The sequence below is a fragment of the Dreissena polymorpha genome, chromosome 12 (genome assembly GCF_020536995.1).
Source record: "Dreissena polymorpha isolate Duluth1 chromosome 12, UMN_Dpol_1.0, whole genome shotgun sequence".
Lineage (NCBI taxonomy): Eukaryota > Metazoa > Mollusca > Bivalvia > Myida > Dreissenidae > Dreissena > Dreissena polymorpha.
In genome coordinates, this window is record NC_068366.1 from 53,878,130 (window position 1) to 53,892,152 (window position 14,023).

General features: G+C 36.7%; 1 protein-coding gene across 3 annotated transcripts in view; it reads right to left on the minus strand.

The window, feature by feature from the left end:
• LOC127852785 (biotin--protein ligase-like) overlaps nt 1–6,961 on the minus strand; it is a 33,966-nt gene extending 27,005 nt beyond the window's left edge. The window contains exons 1-3 of one of the 3 annotated variants that reach the window (XM_052386753.1): nt 6,943–6,961; nt 3,597–3,722; nt 3,021–3,191 (exon numbers count right to left, since the gene is read on the minus strand). In XM_052386753.1, the coding sequence (XP_052242713.1) occupies nt 3,021–3,191; nt 3,597–3,689 (264 nt within the window). In that variant the 5' untranslated portion in view covers nt 3,690–3,722; nt 6,943–6,961. The other 2 variants (XM_052386754.1, XM_052386752.1) reach the window with 2 other exon arrangements.
• Nucleotides 6,962–14,023: the final 7,062 nt, after the last annotated feature.

Sequence of the window (14,023 nt, forward strand, 5' to 3'; positions counted from 1 at the left end):
TTATAAGCATATATTCAATTTTGTGTCCCCTGGGGCAGTTTCAAATTTGACCCCAGGGGCATAATTTGAACAAACTAAAAAGAGAACTATTACATGTCACTACATACCAAATTTGGTAGCCCTATGCCATACGGTTATGGACAAGAGATTTTTTAAAGTTTTCACAAAATAGGCCTTCTATAAGCAAATTTTCAATTTTGTGACCCTCGGGGCAAGGTCAAACTTGATCCCAGGGGCATAATTTGAACAAACTTGGTAGAGCACTATAAGATGCCATTACATACCAAATTTGGTAGCCCTAGGCCCAATGGTTATGGATGATAAGATTTGTAAAGTTTTCACAAAATAGACCCTATATAAGCATATGTTCAATTTTGTGACCCCCGGGGCAGGGTCATATTTGACCCCAGGGGCATAATTTGAACAAATTTGGTAGAGGACTATAAGATGTCTCTACCTTCCAAATTTGATAGCCCTAGGCCCAATGAGTATGGATGGAAAGATTTTGAAAGTTTTCACAAAATAGGCCTTATATAAGCAAATTTTCAATTTTGTGACCCCCGTGGCAGGGTCAAATTTGACCCCAGGGGCATAATTTGAACAAATTTGAAAGAGGTTCACCCCAGGAACATTCCTGAGAAATTTCATCAGAATTGGACCAGTAGTTTAGGAGAAGATGTTTAAAGGAAAAGTCAACGCATGCATGCACGGACGCACACACGACGGACACAGGACCATAACATAAGCCCTGCTGCTTTGGCCAGTGGAGCTAAAAAATGCCTTGCCCCTTGGCAGCCATGTTTTTCAAGCAAACCTTACAATTGTCGAACTCATCCCAGATAACATTGAGACCAATCTTCTGACCAAATTTCAAGAAGATTAGACAATAAATGTGGCCTCTAGAGAGTTAACAAAGCAAATGTTGACGGCTCATGATGCACAACGGACAAAGGCGATCACAAAAGCTCACCATGAGCACGTTGTGCTTAGTGAGCTAAAAACAAGAGCTGTTCCTCAAAGACAGCCCACTCACCTATTATTGTGCTTTACAAGTAGAAAGTACATTTTGTGTCAGTCAGCTGACATAATTAAAGGAAGCATAATTATTTCTTTGGGGTTTGTGGACTTGTGGTAATGGTATCCTGACGTTACCTGTGTCTCTGTTCTGTTTTGTCTCTGTTTTGTCTCTGTTTTGTCTTGCTGATCTTTCTAATCTATGGTTACTGTGTATGTTTTTTTTCTGTAGTACTTAAAGTTTACGTTTTAGATTTTTATTGTTTCATTAATTGTCTTGTAGCTATACACATAGGGTTGTTTTATAGTGTCTTGTTGATCTTTCTAATCTATGGTAACTGTGCATGTTTTTTTTCTGTAGTACTTAAAGTTTACGTTTTAGATTTTTATTGTTTCATTAATTGTCTTATAGCTATACACAAAGGGTAGTTTTATAGCGTCTTGTTGATCTCTCTGATATATGGTTACTGTGCATGTTTTTTACGTAGTACTTATAGTATAGGTATAATAGAGTAGTTTTATAGTATAATTGAGTAGTTCTGATCGATTTCTTTTGAAACAGTGTTGCAAAATGTATTTGTATCTGTGATACGTCCAGGGCTTTTTTTCCTTATTTATGAGTGGCCGTGGAAGGACATTTCACAATTTTGAAAAGGACAATTCACAAACCTTACATGGCCGTGAATTTTTACAAAATGGGCCGTTGTTCACAATTTTAATAATTTCACGACTCGGTTTTTCACAATTTTAAGAAGTTCGCGACTCAATTTTTCACAATTTTGAAAAGTTCGCGACTCAATTTGTCACAATTTTGAAAAGATTGCAACTCATGTTTTCACAATTTTGAAAAGTTCGCGACTCATTTTTTCACAAAGTAAGGGGCCAGGGCCGCTTCACAAAGTCAGTAAAAAAAGCCCTGACGTCAAATGTTCTTTCGCCTTTGAACGTGCACTCTTGCATGAAAAAGACGCTATGTAAATCTAGTATAATAATAATAATAATTACAGCAAAGACATATTTGAAGGTGAAATTTGTACCAGTTAAATGCAAACTTAAACTTGAAACTTAACAAATGACAACAGAAAACCTGGAGATGCCGAATGAACACTAGATTTTCTAAGATTAACAATTTAATCAACATTAAATGAAATAACTATTTTAAATTCCAAACAAGGTCTCTACCAACAAAAAGGTGAATAATTGTGCTCAATTGCAAGGCAGAGTCATGGAACTTGGGCAGGAACCTCACACACAAACTGAAACACATGTGTGAAGCTTAAATTTAATAGCTGTACAATTACATGGATTTAACCCTAAGCAATTTACTTTATACAAAAAGAGGCATAGTGCTAAACTGCAGGTCAAAACACGTGTGAGGTTTAAATTGAATACGTACAAGTGAAGAAATGATAACTCACTTATTTTAAGAGAACAAAAAGTGTCATAATTGCGCTAAATTGCAGGTCAGATTTACGGAACTTGGTCAAGGACCTCACACAAGTTCTCCAAACACATGAAGTTTCAAGTGAATACCAGTTATAAGAGTCAGTGATATTGAGAGGCTCCAAGTTTACCTTAACCAAAGCATTACACGGATACCAATGCCAACATTTGGGTAAGTAGTATATCTCTGACTATTAGGTGAATATTTGAAATGTAATAAACAAGGATATTGTCAAGCAATATAGTCCCCTACCGGTGAAACTCCACCATTTTCAGCAATATTTCTTGTCCATTTGTTGCCATAGCAACCATAATTCTTGACATAGGAACAAAATGAAATGACGTGCATAATCTCTATATTATTACCATTTGTCCATATAAGTTTCATGAAAAAATATGAAGAACTTTTAAAGTTATCGCAGGATCCAAAATAGTGTGACAGACACAGAGCGCAAACCATAAGTCCTCTCCGGTTTCACGGGTAGGGGACAATAATGTTATAAATAACAATAATTTTCAAAATAACTAAACTAAGAGGGCAGAGCAGAGTTTATGTGTATTACCATAGGGTGAAGCGAACTGATGACGAGGTTACGAGCCCCCTCCATCAGTGTGGTTTCTGTGAGAGGTCCCGTGCTGCGGACGAGGGAAGACCTGACAACATCTTGAGCCCTGGACTCAGCCTGGCCGGTACCCAGTCTTTGTATGAACACATTGCCCTTGCTTCCAAGTCCCTGAAATCAGTATAACAGGGGTGTGATTTTGAAACAACCTATGGGGTAGGGAAAATACCCTACAAGGGTGTGATTTTGGAAAGACCTTGGGGCAAAAATACCCTACAGGGGTTGGTTTTGGAAATACCTTAAGGGAAGAGAATACCATACAGGGGTGTGATTTTGGAAAAACCTCAGACACAAAAATACCCAACAGGGGTTTGATTTTAGAAAGACTGGAGCTGAAAAGAGCTGAAGCTGGAAACCATTAATCGGGGTCACTAAAAATCCTCAATTTTTAATAGATCAAATTAAGTTGTATAGTAGGGGCAGATACATGTGATTTCAGAGGAGGTAAAAAAATGCTTAAAACAGGCCATGAATTAATGTTCCAGAGATTTAAAATATGGCAAAAGTCTGACTAACCTTTTTAATTGCCAGAGCAAACATGTTCCTTCTACGTTTTTCTGACCATGATCGGAAGAGAAGAAGCAACACGTAGCCAATACTGATGATCATGGTGGAGAGGTTCACCTGAGCATGCTACTGGTACTGGAAGAAGGGAATCAATCCGGATATGACAACCAAAACGTGATAAACCCAATGTGATAACAAAAATGTGTTAAACCCAATGTTAATAAAATTGTGTTAAACTAAATATGATTAATCAAATATTATAAAAACCAGATAAGATAAAGCAAATGTAATGAACCCAATGCGATAAACACAATGTGCTAAACTAAATATGATAAATCAAATTTTATTAACCGGACATTATAAATGATATAAGATAAATCTAACAAGACACAAATGTGATTACCGTAATAACAATAAGTTTTGGACACTTAAAAATACATTGTTATTATTCTTTTTCTGTTTCCGAAAATTTAGATACAAAAAACTTTTAAAAATGACAGGTGTTCGAAAATTTAGAAACCGAAATTAAGGTATTCGAAAATTATAATTATATATATTTTTTTCTTTTATTTTTTAATTATTTCTTTTTTAGCGACACCAATACAAAGTTGAGGGTGGGCGCCGATTCCGGAGACACGGTCGGGAAACCCGAAACGGACGTCTTTTATTTGGCCTAGGCAACAAAATTCTTTTTGAACAAAACCTGCCTCAACATGCTTTTATGAGTAGGAGTTTCGATAACATATAGGCCATTTTACAGAATATTTACATAAATATGAACATAAATAGTTAAACAAAAAACCGTCGGAGACGGGTGATGCTCCCCAATGTTTTTTGTTGTCACAATATTGCACTATATATTCAGATAAAAGGAAACGTCTTGAGGGGCATAACTTAGGACAAAATAATACAATGGATGGTTAAGCAACTTAAAAATTTCAAAGGGCTATAACTCTCTAAATAAATCATTTAACCAGAACCCACAAATAACATGTGCATCTCCTCAAGGTAGTTAAGTTTCCTAAAAAGCTTCATTGAATTCCAGTCAGAAGTTGGGGAGAAATAGCCCGGACATGAATTGCACTATATGAACCGATTATAGAAAATTTCAAAGCGCCATAACTCTGTGAAAAATCATCCGACGAGAACCGGCTGATAATATGCACATCTCCTCTTGGTAGTGAAGCTTCCCATAAAGTTTAATTGAATTCCGGTCATTAATTGCTGAGAGATAGCCCGGACAAAAATTGTGCACGGACGGATGGCCACACGCACGGACAGACGAAGCGGCAACTAAATTATTTTTTTTTGGAGGAGCATAAAAAAAGCCGGCAACCACTAATTAAGCGTTAGAATTCCTGGGTATATTCCAGTATGTTTTCTGAACCTGGGGTGCATTTAAGTATACCAGGGCCCTCAATCTGTCAAATCCTAGGCCGAAATTCGGCCGCATTCCCCCCCTGAAAAGTATACTTTTTCCCCTTTTTGGGGGAAAGATTCCCCCTAAAAAAAAAAATTTTTTTTTTTTTTTATAGATAGATGTCTCATGATTATTATATCTCAATTCTATTTTAATTTAATCTTGTCATACATACTAAATTATGAAATAAGCAATGAATATAGTGCAAACATGTACAAATGTAATAATTAGATAGTAAGTAAAAAATCCCCCAAAAAGGGAAACGCCGCGAAAATTCCCCCTGCTATGGGTAGCGACCCGCTTCCCCTAAAATGGATTGAGGGCCCTGTATACTAAAGAATACCCCCGCCAATAATGACCAATCCAGCTATACTGACTTCTAGTCCATATAAACGGACCCCTAGAGCCTTTGATAATTTTTGCTATGGCGGCTCTGGCAGTCCATATGCACCCCTTCATAAACATGGGTGCAGTTCAGATGTCGTTCGAGACAAATTAAGGAAAATTATGAATGAACTTCATAAACATGTTAAATTAACCTGAATGGCAACCTACGGATGTTATCCTTTGCATGCACCCTATGAAAACACGACGATGTTTCAGCACACTTTTCTCGCTGACATGTTTATGTTTAAATTTGAAACAGTGTATTCTGTATCGAATACCACATCGTTATTGACTTTATAGGCTGGAGCACATAACCTGACTTGCAAAATATTGGTGTACTGCGACCTAACCAATATTGGGTCAATTTTCCAATATGGCGGATACAGCGTACAAAAGAAAACCTAAGTCAATAAAATCAATTATTTCTTGCTTTTATGGTACCATTTAGATAAGTTTGTGGTTAAGATAGGTAAACTTTAATAAGTTCTTGCAGTTTCAGTGTTCCTTAACCCTTGCATTGTTGATAACATTTTGCATCCATGGACAAGAGAGAGCCTAAGCTGAGAGTTGAATTATTGCAACTATACTGACTGCAGACTAAAGTAATGCTGAAATGAAAGATCATAATAGTTGTCATAACAGTAAAGTCCCGCTTTGATGTAAAATGCCCGGTCAATTTTTATAGAATGTTCTGATTTGGACCTAAAACATTATGTAATGCATTCAGAAAAACAAAATTGCATGAATGCCTGATGATAAGAATCCATCTACATCTACATCTACATCGTACGTCGCTGCCGTCAAACTTGACAATTATGCGACGGGTGGTCAAGAGATAAAGTAAGAATGGGAAAATAGTAAACTGAGAAGAGTTTGATAGTTAAAAGTCAGAAGGACAGTACAGATGCGTCCCCAGCTAAGTTTCATCCCTCTACCTCATGCCTCTCTGGCTACGGTGGCCGCGGAGAGGATTGAACCTCAACCGGCACAGCCATGAGGTTCTTTACTTTTCCAATAATTCTCTGCCAAGATGTTGAGAACAACACTAGTACTTGCATGAATGTTGATAAAGAGGAACATAAGGAAGCAATACAGGGATTGAGTTTTAATAGCGAGTTTTGAAGTAAAATATAGAACCAAGACGGCCGCAAGAGGACAACTCGTCACACATCGGGAAAGCACTTAAGCAGAACTAAACCGCCCATAAGCTGGATATCGGGACGTATGACAAGTTATTGTTTGCCTTTTTATGTTTGCATGTTTATCATGTGCAAATATGATTCTGTAAGAGCACTGCACACTATTAAAACACAATCTATAGTTCAAAAGCATAATTATGAAGTGGTAAACGATATGCGCGGTGGCGAAAATATGTAACAAATACAAATTAATTTCCGACATAACTTTGTTTCCTAATTCTAATATATGTTATACATTAAGGAATATTACATGTTTGTGATGAGTATACCGTCAACTTATGTTAATTTTTAAACTCGTAAATATTTAACTAATTGATGATAGGTAAAACAGTTTCTAAATTAACCTTACCCGGAAGTGGTCATTTATGGTTACACAACAGTAAGCCAACAAAAAATGACCGATTATTTTCTACAAGACTTTTCGTTGGGGCGAGGGCATACATTGTTTCCTGACTAGCATTTGATAATAGATGTACTTTTATTATAAAAAAAAAATAAGTTAATGAAAAAATGTTTTTGCTGTATTTTATTGTTCGACAAATCTGAGTATTGTTTAAAGAGATAAACACAAAACATATAGAGAGGCAGACACATTCAACCACGCATTACACAGCCGTCGTTTTCATGCAATACCATGAACTCTTTGTGTAGCTTCGCTCTTAATCAATTATCGTTCTATGTTTATTTTCACCATTCATACCGCACAGTGAGGTTGTCACATGCCAACCCCACTTTTCTCGAGGCTACGGTCAAATAAAAAAAATCAGTAAAACTATCTAGCTGGGACGTTCACTTCACAACATCACGTTGTGCGAAATAATAATTGCTTAAATTCTCCTACGCAGCGCCTTGATGTTATATTATATAGTGTGCTTGGTTTAATCTGATAAACTGTTCGTACCGGCACGCGTACGTTGTTTTGCCAACCTTCTCGCAGCTGTCAGCTTCCTTGCAGTATCCACTGCATTGCCAGAGGAAAGATCGGTGTGTTACTTTTTCTAATTTAATTACATTCAGTGTAACTGTCTATACAACCCATCAAGTAATACATTGTTTACAGTTAAAACATTTATTGAAGTTAACAAAATCTCTGCGCGGAGGCAGAGGCGTAGATAACAGAGATTGGAAAGTCGCTCATATTGTATAATAGACCGTTCCATAATCGATAAATTGACCGCCGCCATATTGTCAGTCACGTGACTGTCCGCCATTACACTGCTGCTAACTTTTGCGAGTCTGCGATTCCAAAAGCCAAAGACGTAGAGAATACCCGCTTCACCGTTGTCGGATAAATAAATTACTTAATGAATTAATGTGAGGCGATTATCACATTTTTGTTGTTTTAATGATTGTTTGAAGTTGAGATTGATTGTTACAAATAAAATGTTTAAAATGCTTTCGTGTATTTGTTTTTGTTTATCTGTAATCAAGTGGTAATCATCGGCGAAAATTTGCTGGTTCAGTCGCTCATACTATGTCTTTGATTAGATTTGTTACTTTTAACGTTTCACAAACAATTCACGCATGTATTGTTGTGTTGATTTTAATAACCGCAACATCAAGCAGATTATATTTTCAATTAATACTTATAAAAGATTCTCGCGCAATTAAATACCGCTAATTGTTTGTAATTGATCTCATTTGGTAAAAATCTACATTCCAAAATCATTACATATTATATTAAGTATGATATTATTGATACGCTTTCCATTATTTTTCTTGTTCTAACTGATATCAGAGATAAAAAATTGTGGTTTGGATTTATATTTATTATTTTAGATGGAATTTTGTAACGTTAAAAAACGAGCTTTTTATCATGAGAGAGTGATATTGATCTTGACGACCTTTTATGTGATTATTCGGAAGATGAAGAGAATGCGATCTATGTGATATATCTATATTTTTATCTTTGAATCATTTAACAGCTATAAAGCTAAAAATACAAAAAAATTGTATTTTATAGGTCTTTGAAGTAACGCAAAACATATGGATAACGCCACCAAATGTTTAGTCAATTAATCCACACAAAAAAACTCCGATAAAAAAAACACCTAAATAATATTTCAAAAATATATAATTAAGCGCCAAACGAATTTATTAATACATTTATTTGCAACTTTAAAAACGCGGCATAAGCATCAAATTAAAGATTATCTGAAGACTGAAAGGCCGACAATTTGACACAATAAAGAGCTCTATGCATAAGCCGTAATATTTTTTTTGCAGAAAAGCTTCAATAAATCTGTCTGTTAAGAAATATATATTTTGAAAGTTGTTATTTATTTATTTATTATGAATGAATAAAATTTAGAAAGGTTATAAATCTTGAGTTTGTATTTTTTTGACAATTTTAAAACAACTGAATAGGCAAAATGTTATTCTTATTTTACTGTTTATCAGAGTCCATTTTAGTTCTATGTTAAACTTGAACAAAAGCTTCAAGTTTGGAAAAGTTAAAGAAATTGAAGTAAAATCACAGCTACCGCTCGGCTCGTGACATAATTTATGGTGGCAGCGAAGTGGAATCTTTGATTTCTACATAGATTCAGCGAATGAATCCAGTCTTCGAAAGCAAAATGTCAGACTCCGAATCAGAACAACAGAATGAAGTATTCTTCAGAACAGCAGCTAACCAGCATTCTGAAGAACCATATCAAGAAAATAAAACAGCACCAATATCATCTAAGTCCAGTACCCCTAGATTAAACAAAAGTGTTTCCAACATAGAAATGTCAAATGGCAATACAACTGATTGGATGAAAGATGCAGTCACAAATATGGTGTCAATGCAAAATCAGATGTCAAATGCTTTACAGAATGTAACAACACTTCTCGCAAATTTATGTGATAGAAGCGACAAACACGTACACATTTCCCCCCAGGAACAGGAAGCAAACAATAACCACATCTGTAACGACAGAGGTCAGGGTGAACAAAGATGGGACATTGGTTACCAGTATTCAAGGGAGAACAGGTCTTATGACAGGCAAACAAGTAGTGTAAACTCTCATAAATGCAGTTCAAGCATGAAATTCCCTTCTTTTACTGGCAAAGATGAGTGGAAAGTATGGATTAACAGGTTTGAAATTATTGCTGAAAGACTTCATTGGAATGAAGAAGAAAAACTTGACAATTTATTACCAAAATTGCAAGGCAGTGCTGGTGAATTTGTGTTCACTCAACTGAATCATGAAGTTTTAACCAACTATAGAGAACTTGTTAGTGCAATTAACAACAGATTTAGGGTCATAGAAACTCCAAGAACTTTTGCTGTAAAATTTAGCAAACGAGATCAGAAAGTAGGTGAAACAGCGGAGGAGTATGCTGCAGAACTTAAACGCCTGTATGACAAAGCTCATACACGGAGAGACTACAGAACACGACAAGAAGATTTAGTGAGAAGATTCCTGGACGGTCTACGAGATGAAGAAGTGCGGACAGAAATTGAGTTTATTAAGGAACCCGAGGACATTGATGAAGCAGTGTACCATGTTGTCAATTACATACAAACCAGAAATAGGCACCAATTTCACGATGACATAAAGAGAAAATTTGTGCGTAGAACTTCGGGATCAGAAAATGAAATAGATTATGAAGTGATTGAAACAGATAATGACGACACTAGCCAACATGCCTATAGAGTCCCAAACAAGAGCCAGCAAAAGCAATTTAATTCAGAAAATACCAAAACATGTGGCATGAAGACTGATATTTCAGGAGAGGCTGCATAAAGCAAAGAAACTGATGTATTGCAACAAGTTCTGGAAAAACTAAACCAGTTAACCCAAGCCCAACAACAACACCAAACAACTGAACATGGTTTTAAGCAAAAACTCAAGACAATTAAATGTTATTCTTGTAACCAAGAAAATCATTTTGCTAGGGATTGTCCATTGAAAAATGCCAGGTACCAGAATGAGCAAGTTGCACGAAAAGACTTCTATCAAAATCAGCCTTTAAACTTGAAAGGACCAAGCCGATTGGCCGAGGGGAGGTCCTGGCAAGCAAAAATGGCCATGATGACTCAGCAAGTGTAGCCGAAGAAATTGTGCGGCGCAAAATAGCATTTAGTAGTGGTGTCTATATCAAAGGAAATATTGAAAATGTGCCAGTTATTTTAACAACTGATACCGGAGCAACAAGAACAATCATTTCAGACAGAGTTTACAATAAATTGGACCCTAAAATTAGACCTCAGCTTAACAAATCAGCTTGTTTGACAGTTGCAAGTGGAATTCCTTTCAAAGAATGTGGAAAAGCATTGTTTAATATTGAATTAGGACCGGTCTCAATGTACAAAGAATTGATTGTTGCTGAAATTGAGGATGATGTTTTGTTAGTAATAGACATTCTGCAAAATAATGATGGAGGTCCCGCAGATATACTTTTGTCAAAGGGAGTCATAGTTTTGAAAGGCAAAAATATACCATGTATTCAAATTGGAATGAAAAACGATGTTCGAAAAGTAACAGCAGCTGACCATTTCATTATTCCACCTCTCAGCGAAGCGGTCATTGATGTGTTTATTGAGCGTAAAGAATCAGATGATGTGTCTCAAAAACAGATTTTATTGTAGAACCTACACAACACTTTTGTGAAACATATCCATTGAAGATGACCTCAGTATTAGTTGATATAAATAGAAACCCGACAAGCAAAATACGTCTTTTAAATCCATTCCCATATAGTGTGGATATTAATCAAGACTCTGTATTAGGCCAAGCCGAACAAATTGACAGTATAAAAAGTACACTTAAAGGTCAAGAACACACAGAGGAAGAGGACAATAATTTCTTAGTACGCCGAGTTACTTTCAGTCACAAATCAGAGCAAATTATCAATAAGGTGCAAGAAGAAATATCCTTAGAAAATAAAGAAATTTTCAGAACACTTACAAAAATTGTACCATACGTCTGTTAAAAATTGCAATGAAGAAGAAAAACAAGTCATAGCAAAGCTGCTCATAAGATTTCAAAATAGTTTTTCTAAAAATGATCTTGACATAGATTTGACAAACTTAACAGAGCACCCTATCAATACAGGTGATGCACAGCCTAAAAGAGTGCCAATGGCGTATGCGGAAGCAGAAAAAAGGCAATAGAAGAATTACTGGACAAGGGAGTAATAAGAAAAAGTACGTCACCATCGGAAAGCCCTATTTTGTTGGTTATGAAGAAAAATGGACAGGTCCGACCATGCATAGATTATAGAAGAGTAAATGCCCTTGTCAAACCAGATGGATTTCCCCTGCCGCGAGTGCAAGATTGCCTAGATGCTGTAGCTGGTGCTAAATATTTTAGCACATTTGACCTTACTAGTGGATATTTCCAGATCCCACTCAAAGAAGAAGATATACCAAAAATTGCATTTGTCTGTAAATATGGACATTATGAAATGTTGAGAATGCCGTTTGGACTAAACAATGCTTGTTCAACCTTTCAGAGGACAATGGAGCTTGCTCTTCAAGGTTTACAATGGGAAACATGTCTTATTTATATCGATGATGTGATTGTCTTTGGCACCGATTTTAGCCAGCATATGAGCAGAGTATATGAAGTTTTAGAGAGAATAGAAGATTTGTTAAAGATTTTGCAAAACTTGTTAGACCAATGGTAGAGCTCACGAAGAAAGATGTGACATTTAAGTGGCATGATGACTGACAAAGGTCTTTTGAAGATCTCAAGAAGATTCTGATCAGTCCAAATATAATGGGATATCCACTTCAGGTTGGAGAATTCTGCTTGGACGTTGACGCCAGTGACGTTGGCATTGAAGCTGTATTTCACCAAAACCAAGATGGCCGTGAACGAGTTATCGCATATGCAAGCAGAGCACTTAACAAGAATGAAAAAAACTATTGCGTAACTGAAAAGGAACTTTTTGCAATCCGTTACTTTGTTGAATATTTTCGACAATACTTGTTAGGCCGAAGATTTGTTGTGAGAAGTGACCATCAAGCATTAAAATGGCTTTTCAAGCTTAAGGAACCAAGAGGAAAAATTGCAAGATGGATTGAAATCTTGTCACATTATGACTTTTTAGTTGAATACAGACCAGGACACAAGCAAGGTCACTGCGATGCCTTATCAAGGTGTAGAAACCCGAGAGACTGCGACTGCAATTTAGAAGACATGAATGAAACTCTAAAGTGTGGTCCGTGTAAGAAGTGCACAAAAAAAGCACAAGACATGGTTCATGAAGACTTTTTTAATGATTGTTTAACGGGTGTAAATGCGACCTGCAAAGGGCAAACGTGCGACACCCAACCAATAAGGTCAACAAAACAAATGGAAGACAAGCCTGAAAGTTCAGGACTTCAAACTCAGCTTCCAAACTTTGTACCATGGGCATGCAATAAATCATTAGAAGACCTTCAAAAGTTACAATCCAGATATAAGCTGTATTTTGGAGGCGAAAAAAACAAACAAAAGGCCCAGCTGTAATGACGTCTTAGCACACAGCCCAGCTTCGAGACACTATTGGGTTCTCTGGGATGTTTTATTTGTTCGAGATGGATTATTATTTAAGAAATTCATAAGACAGAACCAAACTGATGAGCACTTGCAATTAATTGTTCCATTTGTTATGAAAACTGATGTTCTTTTTGAACATCACAACTCTGTAATTTCAGGTTATTTGGGTGTTAAGAAGACCTTAGAGAAAATTTGGCAACGGTATTTTTGGTATGCAATGAAGACTGATGTCCTTTTGCATGTTAAGAGGTGTGACACATGTGCTGCGAACAAAAAGCCAATGAAGACACCTCGAGCGCCTATGTGTTCAATTACAACAGGTGCACCATTTGATGTGCTTGCAACAGACTATCTTGGTCCACTGCCGCTCACAGAACGTGGTAACATATATATTCTGGTGCTAACTGATCTTTTCAGTAAAAATGTTGAAGTAATAGCTGTACCTGATCAGAGCGCAGAGACGTGCGCATCTTGCATTCTCAATGAATACATTTCAAGGTGGGGTTGTCCGCTAAACATCCTTAGCGATCAAGGTCGAAACTACGAGAGCAAGGTCTTCAAGGAGTTGTGTAGAATGCTGGAGATAAGAAAGATAAGGACCAGTCCACGAAACCCACAGTGCAACGGTCAAACAGAGCGTTTTAACAAGACCTTGGTGCGTATGATAAAGGCATACCTTTGTGGAGAACAAGACCACTGGGATAAGAATCTAGGATGCCTCGCAGGAGCTTATAGATCCACACCTAGTGAGTCGACCACATTGACCCCAAACCTTCTTACCATTGGCAGAGAAGTCCGTTTACCATCAGAGTTGGTGTTCGGTAGCACAACAACATGCGACAATAACACTATTACATCGTATGGAGATTATGTCGACTGGCTGCGGTCAAGATTTCAAAAGGCACGTCAGGTAGCAAGAGATCACCTTGGGACTGCTGCCAAGCGCAACAAAGCAAT